We start from the raw sequence: 15581 nt of genomic DNA, 5'->3' as shown, positions 1-15581 counted from the left end.
ACTGCACGTTCTGTGTTAAGTGTCAGTGTCTGTGTGCGTGTGGGTGTTATTATTTTATAAATATTATTTTAACGCGCGTACTTAGTTAATATTTTATAAAATGCGGTGTTTACAGTTGTGTTTTCTTGTTTGTTTTTTTTTTTACTTGCTGATTTATTTTTTAACTACTACGAAGCTACTACGATTTTAACTTTTAGTACTTGTGTATTGTGATAATTTGTATGCGCATTAAACTAAAAAGGAACATATACATGATTATTTATTAATTATACAATACATTAATTATACTCGTATATAGTTTATTTATTTATATATATATATTTTTATTCATAGTAATTTTTATAGTCAGAGTCATTTGTTGTCGGGTAAAACGTTTGCATAAATTATAATTAGCATTAAGAACTGAATATACTCGTTTGTTATAAGTTAAGTAGTTGAATATATATTTAATCACAAATCATTGATGAAAACTTCATTTTAATTGGTTTTAGGCGACGACGCTCTGCACGCTCTCTTGGTCCGTTAAATTCCGTTACAATTTTATCATCATCAACGTCTCTACATAATTTTTTTGACGCGGCATTTCCATCTGCTCGGTAAGCAAACAATCTATGTATCTCACGGATACCTCGCTTTCTCTCTCTCTAAATTTATACACAGAAATTTACAGTGGGGCTTAAACATTGTGGGGCTGGGTAATATAGTTTAGGTCTAGGGTTGTACAGGCATTTACAGTTAGTTTTGCAATTATCGTTTTTTTGTTCTTGTTTTTTTTTTCGGAAAGGTACTAAAAATCAGTTGAACTCTATTATTATATGCTAGTTACTTCATCTTTTTATATCGTTATATTTTCTTCGTTTCATTTCGTTTCGTTTTATAAACAATAAGTGTTGCTAAATGCTAGACCTTAAATTCGTTTTTTATTTTTATATTTCATTAATGTTCTGCTCGATTGCATTTGATCTATGAGAAACTAGTGCCCATTTTTTGTTTTTACTTCGTTTCGTTATTCTTTTCATTAAAAATTCAGCTCGCTTTACTATCATATGGATTTTCCACTACCTTTTCGCATGGTAATATATACTAGGTATACATATATATATTTACAGATTGTATTCTATAAGTTGTATCATTATCATTTCGTTGGCATATATTCGACGCTACATTGTTGCTTTGTTATTCGACTTTTGCTAATTTATCTTTTCCGTTTGCTCAGTGGGTTTAATTGTTCGACGCGTTGTGCTCTCCATATAAGGGAGGGGCGGGTTCTAACAAAATTTACGATACGATTACGAGTACTTAACACTTGTATTTCATTTTGTATTTTCTGGTTGCATGTCCGTGTAGAGTTCCAGAGCTATTGATAGGATAAAAGTAACATGGGAAGAGATTGATTTTAGTATTAACATTTTTGGAAAAATATTTGCTGTATAAAGCTAAATCATTATAACAATAATAATAAAAAATAGGTTTGATTTCATTAAGCAAAGTTTTAAAAATGAATCTGATAAAAATGGTCTTTAGAACCTTTAGAAACCTTAAGTTTAATATATTTGTCATACATAAATTATTTTCTTAATATGCCAACAATTTATCAACTCCGATTTTTGGTTAAATATAAAATAAAATTCAGTTGAATGCATTATTCACTTGAATTTAAGCATATATTCTTTTCCCCAGTTAAGTTCAAAGTAAGATGATTGTAGAACTCACCTCAAATCCATTTAATATGGGGTTTTCATCAATGATACCACAGCCTGTTGTTTTGTGTTCTCATAACACCATTCGCCAACGGATTTGCGGTTGCAGTTGCAGTTGCCGTTGCGTTTCCAGTTCCAGTTCCATTTCCATTTCCAATTGTAGTACCAGTTAATTTAGTTGCATTTGTTGTCGTTTGGTTAGTCGAAGCTTCACTGTTGTTGACAGCAGCAGCAGCAGCTTGTCCAGCGGAAATCTTAAGAGCCGCCGCACTTCTGCTCAGATGAACGCCCACATCGTCGACGGGCGAGAGACCTGTTAGCACCGGTCGCTTGTAGTCCGGAGCGCAGCTATTCACATCTGTATTGACCACGTCTCGAGTCAGGCGCAGCGCCTTGAGGTGCTGCCTCTGCTGTTGCTGTTGATGATTGTCGCGTATCGATGTGGAATTCTTGGCGTTGCCCGTGGCGTACCTGTTGTTGTGCAGCGTGAGGCTGTATTTGGGCTTGGCGGTCAGTGTGTTGCCGCTGCCATTGGCGCTGCTGAGGCTCAGATGCTGCGGCTTTTTGGGCATTGTAGTGGAGGCGTTGATGTGCTTGCTGGCGGCCAGATCGCTGCCAGCGCCCGTCGCCTCTGCCGCTGCTGCCAACTTGAGTGAGGCTTCGAACTAGAGATTATCTGGATAGCTGCGGAAATTGTAAGTTCTGGCGCGCTGAAATTCAGCGGCTGCTGCAGCGGCGGCAGCACTATTGCCACTGCTATACGGATTGATCATGGGTGCCGTGGATTGAGAGTTCATGGTGCCCATGCCGTCATCGTAAATGCCATTCAGCTGGTCCTGGTTGCTATGGCTGCTCTTGCCGCCGCCGCTGCTCACCGTGTTGGTGTTGCTGCTGCCGCCGCCGCCGCTCGCCGAGCCTCCCTTGATGGGCTTAAATATGGCCGTGGTCGCGTAGTATTTCTCCATGGGCGGCGGCGGCACCGTGGGCGGCCTGGGGAATATGCTGCTCAGCGGTGGCGGCGGCGTTCGTCGCACATTCACGTAACCGCCGCCGGCGTTGGCCATTTTCGAAGCCGGCATGTAGTCCTGCATATGGGGAACCGCATAGCCACCTTCAGGCACATCTGTGTTTGGCCGCGGGGGACCGAACGCAAAAGACGCAAAAGGATTTCGCTTAGTCAGGCAAATGGCAAAGGTTGAAAGGTGATTGTGTATGCGTGTGTGTTTCTATGTGTGTGTGTGTTCGTGTGTGTGTGTTGGCAATCGCCGCAAAAATTTATTTGCATTAGTTGCTGGCGGCGCCATATTTTATGGCTCGCAGCGGAAATGGGCGAGCCAAGGGAATTGGGGTTTGAGGCATCAGGCTTACGGGCTCGGGCTCGGGCTCGGGCTCGTGCTCTGAGTATTGGGTAATGGGAGCTTTTGGCATACACACCTGTATAGTCTGGCGTCATATTACATTGTAAATCATTAACCGCTGCGTAGCCGTTCACGCCGCTCGTATACATGTTCACATTGAAGGGCTCGTGGTAAAGGCTGTTCTTGCCAATGGAGTCGCTGTCGTCGACGCTGGCCTGAAATATGCGTGCGTTAGTTGGTTGTTGGAAAAGAGCAGGAAAATGCAGTATGTTTAATATAGTGACAAGACGGGTATGTGAAAATATATGGGAGTTTGTGCTTTGTGTGCGGGTAAATGGCATTTAGATGTTTAATGTGAGCATTTCATCAATTTCTTATAAATATTTTGTCTTCTTGAAGGAGCTTTGCTCCTATTAAAGCATTATTTAAGTAACAGAATATATTTTAGATCCTGTTTTTTCTACTTTGGGTGTGTTAATGGTCTCTCGCAAATTTTCTGGCTTCGGTATTCTACTTTCATTTTATATTTCTATATATTTAAATCTGTTTTCGTATTAGCTAATTTTGTGCAATAATCAAGTTAATTTAATTTTATTTGATTGTTTAATCTGATAGAGATAGTGAGAAACCCGGTTTGAAGACTATTGAAGCTATTGCTTTTTATATATAATTAATAATAACATTATTAATCAATTGTTTAAAATGTCATACAAATGTATCTAAGTTCGATACCTGTTTCAATTTCGATATCGCATTTTAGTGCTCGTTTATATTGCATTGTAATTTCAAATCGCATTTCCTTTACTTTAAAGCAATTGCCTTAAAGCAGTTGCATTTAATGTCCTATGCTCCCCATGCACACTCGCCAACTTTAAAGTGTTACACACTCGCCACTTAAGCTTAGCACCCACAAGTCAAGGGTGGTTTGCCGGGTGGAGGGTATTGCTGGCCGGCCATTTGCCGGACGCCGTTTGCTGGAACAGGCCCTATATAGGAAGCCGTTGAAAAGTTCTATTAAATAAAATAAATGCCGGTCGGCGTCTGGTCAAGTGCGGCATGGCTGAGAGAGCACATGCTGAGGACGTGGCAGCTGCACGCTACATTGAACAATTATGTGAAATTCGAGGCAGGAATTTGTCCTGCTATACAGCCAGCACAGCTCCCTCTTTTATGTACAGATATATATGTAGGTATATAGGTGTGGTTCGGTGTGGTAAGCTCACCTTAATGCTATTGCCATTGGGGCGATGCTTGTCGACATTGCCGCCCAGAGTGTTTGGATTGAAGCTGTATTGGAATGCATCGAGTACGTTGCTGCCACGGGCGCGCTTCGTGCGTGACACGATGAACAGAATGATGGCAACCAGCAGGATAATTATCGTGGTTAGAACAACAATGACAACGCCAATGAAGTTTGCCTCGTTCGGTTCCTGATCAATGGGGCGTGGCGCAATTACTGCAAAGAGCGTCAATAAACAACAGACACAAAAAAATAAAATCCATTTCAATTAACATGCAAAGTGCAACAATTTTCGAACTGGCCAATCGAATGAAATTAAAAGTAAATATTGTTCAACTAAATAATTAGCAGAGAGGCCGAGCGAAACAAAAAAAAAAAAAATTACTAATTAAATTTATCAGCGAGCTGTTACTTACACTGCGGCCCGTTGTTGTAGCTGTTGTTGTTGCCGCTGGCATCGGTGGCGCCACCGTTGCTGGCGCCTCCAGAGACGCCGCCATTCAGTTTGTTTTTGTTATGATTGTGCTGATAGTCGTTGCTCTGCAAAGGATATTCGCGTGTATCCTGTGCAATGCCAGGCGCATTATTTCGCTGCTCCTGCTCGTCTGTGAAATTTCCCATCGCGGGCACTGCAGGAGCAAAAGAATAAACAAGAGACAAGACGTTATATAAAGTGCAAGAGAGAAAGAGTGAAAGGTTAGAGAGAGAGAGATAGTCATTTATGGACAACATCAACTGAATTTCATCTTCAAAAGTTGCCGCTTCAATTTGAACACAGCTGCGCTTCAATGATTAGTTTTTCTCTTCATCATCTTTCGCTCTTCATTTCTTCGTTTCCTTTCTTTTTACACCTTTCGTTCCACATTAAATTGTTTTGCTTTCGCTACGCTTTTCTTGCCCAAGACCTTTAGACCTTTAACGTGTTCATTTCCTGTCAACCATTTGGGTTTTTATGTCGCTTCTCGTGCATTACTAAATTTATACAGATGTTTGATTTTTTCCAAACATTGAGACGCCTGTCTTATGCATTGCATGGGTTTTTTTTTAGATTCTTGCGCATATGGCGCATATAAGTATTTTAAGTACCAGTTTTTTCTACTTACTGCACACACAAAAATTAACTGACCAGCCCATACATTATGTGCCATAAGGTTTTTGTTAATTCTTAGCTCATACTTCATTATGATTTTAGTTTTCTCACTTAGTATGCTTACTAACCGCAAAAGCAGCTTTGCTGCTGCACCCCTATATACCTCCAGTTTGAATAGGCTTATAATGCTGCCGTCCATATTTTGTGCTAGGCTTATCATGTTTTATACTTGGCTTGTCTCTTTACTATTAAATATTATGATTCTTATCTGCCTACGACCACCCTTAGCTGAGCTCTGCACGGGTTTCAACAATCTGACATAACAATTTCCACGCTGACCTTATTCCCAGGCCTATGCCGCTTATTAGCTTAGATCTGTCATGCCCTGCAGGCCGCGCAACACAGCAACACCTGCTCGTCAGGCGTTCACTTTGATCTCTAATACCCCCAGCTTAGGTTTCTGCATTCCCAGCTCGAGCCCAGCTCCAGCATATGGCTCAGCGCTGCACAGTGTTGTCATTTATCTTCGCTAACATCTTGAGGGCATAACAAAACAACAAAAGCAAAATGTAGCTGCTCCCGCGGGGGTGGCAGCAGCTTTTTGCACAGCAATCCCTCCTCACTTCCCAAACTCAAGACGCGCCCCCGGGCTAGCCAAAAAATGCCTTCTTGAGTGGGTGACCCCGTTTCTCCAGACAGTAAATGGCGTAATTACTGTGTGAAGCTGTTGTTGCTGCTGTTTTGAGTTATGTCGCCTTCTTGGACACCAGCAGCAGCAGCAGCAGCAGCAGCAGCAGCACTAGCAGGAGCAGAAGCAGCAGCAAGGAGAACACTGGACGTCAGGCACGCCTCTGAAGTTTGTGCTTGGCTGCCTTTTGTTTCGCCAATGCCATTGTCCTTGTTGTCACTGCTACTGCTACTCCTGCTGCTGCTGTTACTGCTCGCTTCCAACTTACAAAGGCATATCTTGCATCTCTCGGTACTCAGCTCTTTGTGGTCGTCATAAAACGTTTAAAATAATTAAAATATTTCGAGCCACATTTATCACACACTGGGAGAGGGTGTACAAATAGAAGTAATGGCAAATATGCCGCATATCCTTTTTATTTTCGCATTTACTTATTTTTTTTTTTTTCTGTCGCATGCTCTTTATAACTAATTCTCTTTGTGTTTGTGGGTCTGTCCCCGGGGTCTCTGTTCTCTCATTGTTTTTTGGCCTTTGTATTTTTAGAAACCTTTAAATACAACTCCATAAAGAACAACAACAACAACAACAACAATAGACACACGAGCTGCAATCACCGCAAGCAAATCTCACAAATTGGGGTTAAATCTCTGCAGTGCCTGATAAAAATATACGCACACACACTTAAAAGATGCTGCCTCTCTCTCCACTGGTTGTACGTGCGTTTCTTTTGTTTACCCTTACCCTACTTTTTCGAGCCCTTCACGCGCTCTACTCCGCCCAGCCTATACTCGATGTAGTGCACAAAAAAAAGAAAAAAAAAACCATAACAAAAAAGTGGATAAATAAAAATAAAAACCAGCAAACAGCTGGTTTGCTAGTTGCTGCTAAGGCTGCCCCCCATTGCCGTGAACCCCCTCTTCCCCTCTCCCCCTCCTGTACCGCTCCTCGGCATCCTTGTGTGCGTGACAAATGCGTCGTTGTGTTTGTTACTCGTCATGTAATTGCCGCCAGGGAAGTCGCCGCAGCATGTGGTGCAACCGAGCTCGGTCTGAGTTCAGCCTTCGCTCTGTGGTTTTTCGCCTGAATATCCTTGGCTCAGATGGACGGCTGTCAGATGTTAAGCACAACCGAATGCCAGTTTCCCATTATAAAAATGTGCTTTGTAATGCTCGGTAGCCGAACTGATCCACTGACGATCTTTGAGTGCGGCATCTTTCTCTTCAGCTCTTCAGCTTAAAGTCTCTATCCGAACCTTCTGTGTATTCCCTTTGTACTTATTTATTTGTAAAGAACTGCGTTGTTCTCAAAATGAGTTGCTAAAAGAATTGTTGCTTATATCAATCTACAATAATGTTCCTTTTCTTATGCGATCACTTAATGCTTCTGCGTGAATCAGTATAATTAAACATTTGGAGTTGAATATTTGCTAAATTATTTGCCGATTCCTACAGATATTATTCCAATTTATAGAAGAAGTGCAGACATCTTATTTGGCATATTTAATATTCATTCCTCAATTTTGATTGATAAAGCTGTTTTGGTATTTCGTAGCTATGTGTATTATTTCTTTCTACCCTCTGAATACATCTTAAAGTTCTTTATATATCTCTTTATATTTTCAAATTTTCTTTCATCATATAATCTTTTCAACTTTCATTTATTTTCACAATTGATTCATTTTCTATAGTTTCCAAGCTTTTTGTTTCTACATCTTATTCTGATCATGGCCTAGTACTTTTATCCATGAACAATTTGTGATATTTTCTTTATATACCACAAGTTTTGTGCCAGTCTATTCATCATTCATATGCATCCACATTCACATTCTCTGGCTAATATTATTGAACTATAAAATCTCAGTTACTTTAGGATTTATAAGCGACTTCCTTTCTATAAATACATTAAGCCTACAACGCAGCTACGACTGTCTGCCTGCCCTTCTCAGCCATCTGTGGAAAATCCCCTATTCATGCGGCACGCTCTATTTGACTCATCAATCAAATGCCGTGGGCAGGCTGGCAGTTTTATCCCCTATTCATTTTCACACCTACCGCGCGTAGAGTTTTATCCCCATTGAATCAATGAATATAAATGATCTCTGGTTCAGTGACCGATCCTGCGATGTTAACAGCAATGTAGCCTCTAAGCAATTTGTGACCATCCCTAAACGTGAACCCAATGTGCCATGAAAATATTGTCGAAATATCTGTTGGTTTGTGCGGAAGGGGGGCAGCCTAAATCTTTGCCCGAGCATCCTTGCACTTGGTACAATTTAATCAGGACTGGGACACGGACACGGCATTCATAGCAAATGTAACTGAAAAATGCCATGCATGCAGCCAGCCAGGCATACAATGCATTGTCATTTAGGGGGTTGCATCTACCCCTAAGCCCGAGCTGCTTGTTTACTTTTGCATGCTGAGGGACTGCCAGAGAGTCGGAGACCCCTCATTCTATCCATGGGCTTTGGGCATTTTATTGACTTTAGTACCCCTTCCCCTACTTCTCTAGCACACTCCAATCCACACCCAACAAGAGTTGCCTAAAAAAAATAAAAAGAAAATTGTACTAAAGAGATTTTGCCGTTCGGGCCGCTTATCTCGCCTGTCTCTATCTCTATCTCTACCTAGCACATTGTTGTTAGCCAAATGTTGGAAAATGTTTTGTACTCTCTTTGGGCTCGGGCACTTTTTTATCCTCTTGCTAAAAGTAATGCATTGCACATTGTTGTACTTGTTGTTGTTGTTGTTGTTGTTGTTGTTGTTGTAGTCACACACTTGAAAGTGAAATGAAGCTGAAAAATGCATTTGCAGTCGTCGCGTATGCAGTTCCTTTTTTCAGTATGCCAAATGCAATTTTCGGGCAATTTGCGCAGCAATTTTTTATTCCTCCTGCTGGTTAGTCACGTACTTACCGGATATAAAACTGATCTCGGATAGCATAATCCATTTGACAGCAAAGTACAAATTGATTTTCAGATATTTGCCCACACGATGATGCAGCTTTATTGTAACATCTCGAGCATGATCCATTATGGTATCGGGCATATACGAGAACTGTACGGGCTCGCCGGAGAAGTAGCGTCCACCAATGCTAAAGAAGACCTTAGCGTGGACAAAAACCTAAACATGGTAGAGCAGAAAATCGAAATGAATGAGATGAGTTGATGTTCAGAAAGGAAAATTGTATTGAAGTTCTAAGAGCTAAATGTGTTACTGTTCTGTTCTGTTACCTAAAATATTCACTTCAGTTTCAAATTTAGCTAAACATCAATAATATTTTAATAATGCCCTTGGGCTCTAATCGGCTTCATAAATCATGCAGGGCTTACACTCACCTGCACATCCTTGGTATACATATTGTTTGTATGCAAAACGATGGCACTGAAATTGCGCACCGTATCGAATTCAAAAACAATTTCAACGGGTTTGCCCAACAGACCGGGCGTATCATTTCTCCAGCCAATCCATTCGTAGCCTAAAAAAAAAAAGCAAATATAAAATAGTAAAAGACCATCCATATGAAATATACAATGAAATGTATCGTCATTTTGTAAGAGTTTATTTTTTTCGTTCTCAAAAAAAGGGAAAAAAATAATCAATAGGCCAACCCGGCGGCACATATGCTCCAGAGTGGCATGTAAAGCTATTTAAGCCCCCCAACCGAAGTCAATGGCACTTTGGGGTGAAGTTTCGTAGCCCAAAACAAACAAATGCTCACGGCAGGCGACAGTGGGATGGGTTGAGTGGGGCTTGGCGGGCGACTGTGTGGGGTTGGCCGACTGCTCATAACTAGAAATTATGGCCAAACGCGACATTTAAGCCATTTCTTTCCACTGTTTTGTTTGCATGGCCCTAATTTGCCTTGAATTAGGTGCGCAGCTGGCAGAGATGGGCCTTTGGAGTCTCTAAGAGGCCAGGAAGCATTTAAGTAGCGCTGCATTAGTCATGCAATATTAACTAGCTATGGTAACTGTGCTCCAACCAGATATTATACAATTTCCAGTTGAGACATTTGGGGTAGAAGTGAAATATCGATGGGCTGCCAGGCAAGGGGCGGCGCCTTTTAACCATATCGATTGCAGCTGCTTACAATGCAAATAAGCCAAATGCCAGTACATAATAATCATATAGAAGATGGCCATTCAATTGTCAGCGATGAAAAATAATGCGCTAAAACTTTTCCATTGGCTTTCCTGCAATGCGATTGCGCTTTATGTGTGTGTCTGTCGCGACGACTGCATGTCTAATTGTCTGTGCGAACTTTTCTACTTAAATTCGCACAGCGCAAAGTTTTCAATAATTTCGATTATTGGCCATTTGCCAAAGCGCCAGCGAAAAGGCAAAAAAAAAACAGAAGAAATGAGATCCGGATAGCCGAAAACTAAATACCCTGTTGGTAAGTGGTTTATTGCGAAGCCTTCATTGATTTCGAAGGTCTATCATTGACTCGGATCTAGAATGTATATGTATATATGCCTCATAGAGTCGAATATTTTTTCTCGAATGCCAAACACATTTCATGAGAAAACTATAATACCCGCCACGAGGGAATACAAATATCGAGAGAGACAAAAAAAAAAAACGAGACTTGCGAAAATTCGCAGTTTGCCAGTTGCGAACTTTTGCAGCCGCCGGCTCGGAAATGAATGCCAGTGTTGCCATAAATTATCAAATATGCATAATGTTTACATTTTTACAGGCGCATAGTTCACAGGGCGGTTCACTTTGTTGCGCTGTGGAGTGCGGTGGAGGGAAGTGGTTCGGTTCGGTTCGGTTTGGCTCAGTTCGGTGCGTTGTGTACTAGGTTTTGTATCCGGCCAAGTTTACTGCGACGCCAGCAAATAGTCCCAAGTTATTATTTATTTTGTTTATTGTGTTGTGAGGCAAATTATTTGCAGGCCAAAAGTTTTGCCTGGCCACGCCCTCGAACACATAGTCTCTTTCCCCTTCGATGTTCAATGAAGTGAACTTTCGGCTTGGTCGCCCTGTTTTGGAATTTGCCTTATGCTTTTTCTGTCGTTGAACTTTTGTAATTATTTGATGTTAATCAGTTTTTTCTATTGCAATAAATCTTTACACGGAGGGGGGCCGATTTCACCAGCTAAAAAACAGCCAGTTTTAGTCTAAATATATGGAGAAAGTTTGCGCTATGTCCATGTAAAATAAACCTTTAAATGGCAACTAACTTTTAGCCCGCTTTGGGTCGAAAGGGTTAACTTTCAGAGCATGCTCTAATGAGCGAGGTGGCTCCAAGTGAAATATATGTTAACTTATGCATGTAGCTCTAAATATTTGCGATTTATTTAATACATTTGAAAGTAACATTGTTATTTGACGGTTCGATCCCTAAACCTAAAGCTCAAGCGTTTTAAAATAGATTTGCACTTACCCTTGCCAAAGCCGTGTATATCCGTGCGGAAATTATCCTTGCCTTTCTGTCCGTCGACCAATTGACCCAAGCCATCGACATAGCGATCGCCCTGCTCATTGCCATCGTAGGTCTTGTCCGATAAATCCACTTCCATGCCCCGCTGCACGCCCTTCGGTATGCTATACGAAACAATGCCCTCTGGAATGAAAAAGAAGATGAAAAATGAAATTTTAAATAAAGCGATGCACAATTCGAAGAACTAAAATTCAGAACCCACAACCTTCTAAAGTAACTCGAGCCGCCTACACAGACATACGCACACACACCCACACACATGTATGTATATCAAAATATATACGTATTACTTCCTCTCGGTTCACATCACGTCATGTCACGTCACGTTTCGTGTCACGTGACACAGACAAACGAGTGACAAAGCAAGTCTCGAATTTGTGTTTGTGTTGGTTTTTAAACTGCGGTGAATTTAAAGTTTTTCCCCTGTGCTAAGCTGGCAACAACTTTTTCCAGGGGCGTGCGACTGGCGCAGTAGCTATATAGGGGGGTATAGAAGCAGGGCAGGATATTGAGTTACTTGAAACATAATTTCGTTTTGCGGCCACTTTTGTCTTTTGTCTGCCATTTGGTTTCTGTGGTTATTTTTAGCAAAGTGTCTGCCCCAGAAGGGGAGGAGGCAAAAGTACAGAGTTTAGTTTTAAGAGTTTAGAGTTTGGAATTGGGGATTTGGGTGTTGGCTGTTCGTATACTCGGCCATACATAGTTTTTCAATGTCAAAGTCACAGTGGCTGACAGACCACAACAACAACAACAGCAACTGAGTCATGCTTTTGTGGCTGAGTTTATAAAGTGTTTTGATGTTTGTTGAAGGATTGTTTGGGATTAAGTACAGACCCGAATAAGTGTTGGTTAACGCCTAGCAAACAGCACCTGACGCTAATTACCAGAGTTACAGCAACGAATACGTACGTACGTTAATCCAACAAAACAATTACATTTAGATCGAAAAACGGTAGCAACAACAACAACAACTACAACAACAGGGTTGCCAGGGCACTCAAAATAATTACACACAAAGCTCAAACTGTTGGGGAGTGAGAGGGGTTTGCTTGGCTAATTTACTCGCATTTCTATTTACACAATCGAGCTCGTGGCAAGCACACGACAGGACAAACAGTCAAAGGTATTTTCCAATAATTACCAAAAATCACATAATTACATATAATTACCGGGCCGCGCAACGAATACGAATCGGAAAAACATAGCCCGAATCGCAGGCAACGCACTGGCCATAGATAATAAGGAAGGGGCAGGGCGGACACAATCGAGTGTGTGTGTGTCTGTGTGTGTTTGTATAAGGGGGTGGTGGCTGTAGGCATTGAGAGGCACCTACAAATATTAATTATTATTTAATTTATTTATAATGTGTATGGGCAGTCGTCAACGACAAAAAAGAAACGCCACACTTAATTACAGGAATTAGGGCAAAGTCCTTGTCTCGTCCACTTACGCACACACACACACACACAGGCACACACACACATAACCGGAGCGACCATCAGACAGAGAGATAAGCCTTCATTATACAAGTACACGATATGCGAAAAACATACATATACTTATATGCTGTATGGCATATGGGATATTTAATTAACTGCAAAGACATTTAAGGCAGCGCGTTTTACAATTGCGACGCGACATCTTTCACGCAACGTCCACAAATAATCGCCCCTTCCGATCCCTGGTGGAGCCTGGGTGGACACTTCCACTTAAGCCTTGTTATTCGCGTGCTCACATGCGATTTTTATTTGCGTGTCGAGAGAGAAAGAGACAAAATGGAAACTGCCAAAAAAAAAAAGAAGTAACAAAACGTAGTCCTCACAGTGCGTGCAACGGCCTCCAGAAAAAAACCAAGCTCATATATACATTTTATATGCATGTGTTGTCCAAGACAAAATCGGGCAGTGAGCAACTACAATATATATAAAATGTAATTTGCTTCCTATTTTTGCTGCCCCCGTCACGCAAACAAATTCACAATGGGTACGAAGACGTCTGTGAACTTTGCTGATGAGTCAAATTGAGCAGCAGTTGAATAAATAAATGAATAAATAGATACTTAGTTGGCTGCAGACCAGCCAGCTTGTGGCGTAACAACTCCACTTACTTGTGAGTTATAGCTGAAATTTCTTTACGCAACCAGAATAAGGGAAAGTTACCAAAACAAAGTACAGAAGCAGCGCAAGCAGGGTTGAAAGCGCCCGTAAGATTTCTGAAGAAATTCTGCAGATTATTATTATCAGACATGGGCCATTGATAGTTTATATTTGACTTACATATAGTCATTTTTAACATTTAAATAACTTGGCTAACAGAGTCTGGCACTCTGTCTATGGTAAGGGAGGAAACATACTTGTATTTGTATTGGGCATATATTCCTAAACACCATAAGCTGATCTAAAGGCCACATTTTATTCACCATATGACTATTTCACATTTATTTAATAGCCTTAGTATGTTATTGGATTAAGTCTCCAATTAAAATAGCTGCTACACCTCTTCGAATTTTTGTGCTACAAAACTATTTCACACTCTTGACTAACATAGCTCCCACAGTGAGCACTCAACAAACACCTACACAAAGACCATCGATTAAAGCTCAACTTTCAATTTCCATAATGGCCAAATACTTCAGCTTAATGCCCCCAAAACACTCATAAATTATTCACATCGCTTTGTAGCGGGCACTCATAAATCTGGAGCTCAACGCTAATCAGTTGTTGCATTTGGAAAAAAAAAAAAACAAAATAAAATAAAAATAGTGCACTTTAGCATATGCATAAAAATCCCCATCCAAAGATTAAACCGAAATCTGTTGTGTGAATTCGTATGCCAAAGGCTAAGCCGTTGTTAAATCGAAACATATTTGTATTTAGCTCGATGGGAAATCAGAGTGTGTCACTTGCCCCGAAGATAATCTGCAGCCATGACGTGACCATAGCCCGAACCGGCTAGACCCTGCCTCCCTTCCCGGCTGCCCTCAGCTCGATTAAGCCCTATTTGTTTATGATTGTGACGGCGCTTCCAGAGCAAACAGCAACAAACCTGGGTGCGGTCTAGAGCAGCGCTCTATCTATGTAGGTGTGCCCATTGATTTGCATTTAAATGCTGCGCGTTGGAAGTCGAGCCCGCCAGTGGCAGAATTTATGGCCACAATTTATAAACAATTATGATTTCGGTCTAAATATCTCTAAGAGCTGAAGCGCATCGATGAGATTAATGTGTGCCATAAAAGTTTGTGCCAGTTGAGTTTTGTCAATGCGCTCGTTACCTGGCAGCTTTATTGATTTCTTTGCGCCGTCTGTCTGGCACTTGTCTAGACCCCCAGACCATGGAGCCCTATGAAGGCTCATGCCATCTTATCTCGTTTAATTTGCATATGAAATGCGCTCTGTACAACTAAATTCCCCAAAGCAAATCAAATGACATGCCCCCATTTGAGGGGCGGTCAGTTTGCATGTCTGAGCCCCACCAACCGCACAGAACTCAACCACTAAAGGGCGTGTACATAGTTCTGAGACCCCAACACAAATGGCGCCAGTTATCAGGCCCCAAAGCCCAACCACACATTGCGTTAATTTACGGAATAATTTTGACTTCCGCGCCCGGTTTCCCAGTTCCCCCGGTAAAGTGTTCGACTAGTGCTGCCACTTCAGCTCGTTTCTAGCTAAAACTGGCTGTTTGTAGAGGACATCAGACGGCAATTCGCTCCTACCATCAATTCTAGCTATTTTTAAAGTTTTTTAGTTGCATTGGTATTTTGCTTAAATTTAATTACGCTGCTTCACCCAATTTTTTTGTAGCGATAGTTGGCTAAAAGAAGAAAGAAAACCTTTCTTAGTGCTTCTCAGAAAACTGAACAAATGGTGGCAACCCCTTGCCTTTTGTGGCCTGGCAATATGTATTTAATATAAAAAAACATTTTCATTTAGCTTTTTAAAGCTATTTTCAGCTAATTTTTTTTTTGTTGCAACACTGGCTTCAAGCCAAAAGCTGACTCTGACTCTCTGGTTCTGGTCAAACAAATTGTCATTAGGCGCGCGCGTTGTTGTTATCG

At 41.2% G+C, this 15581-nt stretch overlaps 1 protein-coding gene across 1 annotated transcript in view; it reads right to left on the bottom strand.

Annotated features, from left to right (window-relative positions):
• Positions 1–128: 128 nt before the first annotated feature.
• Positions 129–15581, bottom strand: part of smal (smoke alarm) — a 41042-nt gene continuing 25589 nt past the window's right edge. Inside the window, 8 exon segments of the mRNA XM_002051321.4 lie at positions 129–1357; positions 1714–2823; positions 3135–3273; positions 4282–4514; positions 4715–4927; positions 8991–9198; positions 9414–9553; positions 11468–11647. Coding sequence (XP_002051357.2) covers positions 1742–2823; positions 3135–3273; positions 4282–4514; positions 4715–4927; positions 8991–9198; positions 9414–9553; positions 11468–11647 — 2195 coding nt within the window. The 3' untranslated portion in view covers positions 129–1357; positions 1714–1741.

This window comes from Drosophila virilis, chromosome 4 (assembly GCF_030788295.1).
Source record: "Drosophila virilis strain 15010-1051.87 chromosome 4, Dvir_AGI_RSII-ME, whole genome shotgun sequence".
Classification (NCBI taxonomy): domain Eukaryota; kingdom Metazoa; phylum Arthropoda; class Insecta; order Diptera; family Drosophilidae; genus Drosophila; species Drosophila virilis.
Note: the sequence above shows the minus strand (reverse complement) of the source record. Positions and strands in the feature narration are given on the sequence as shown.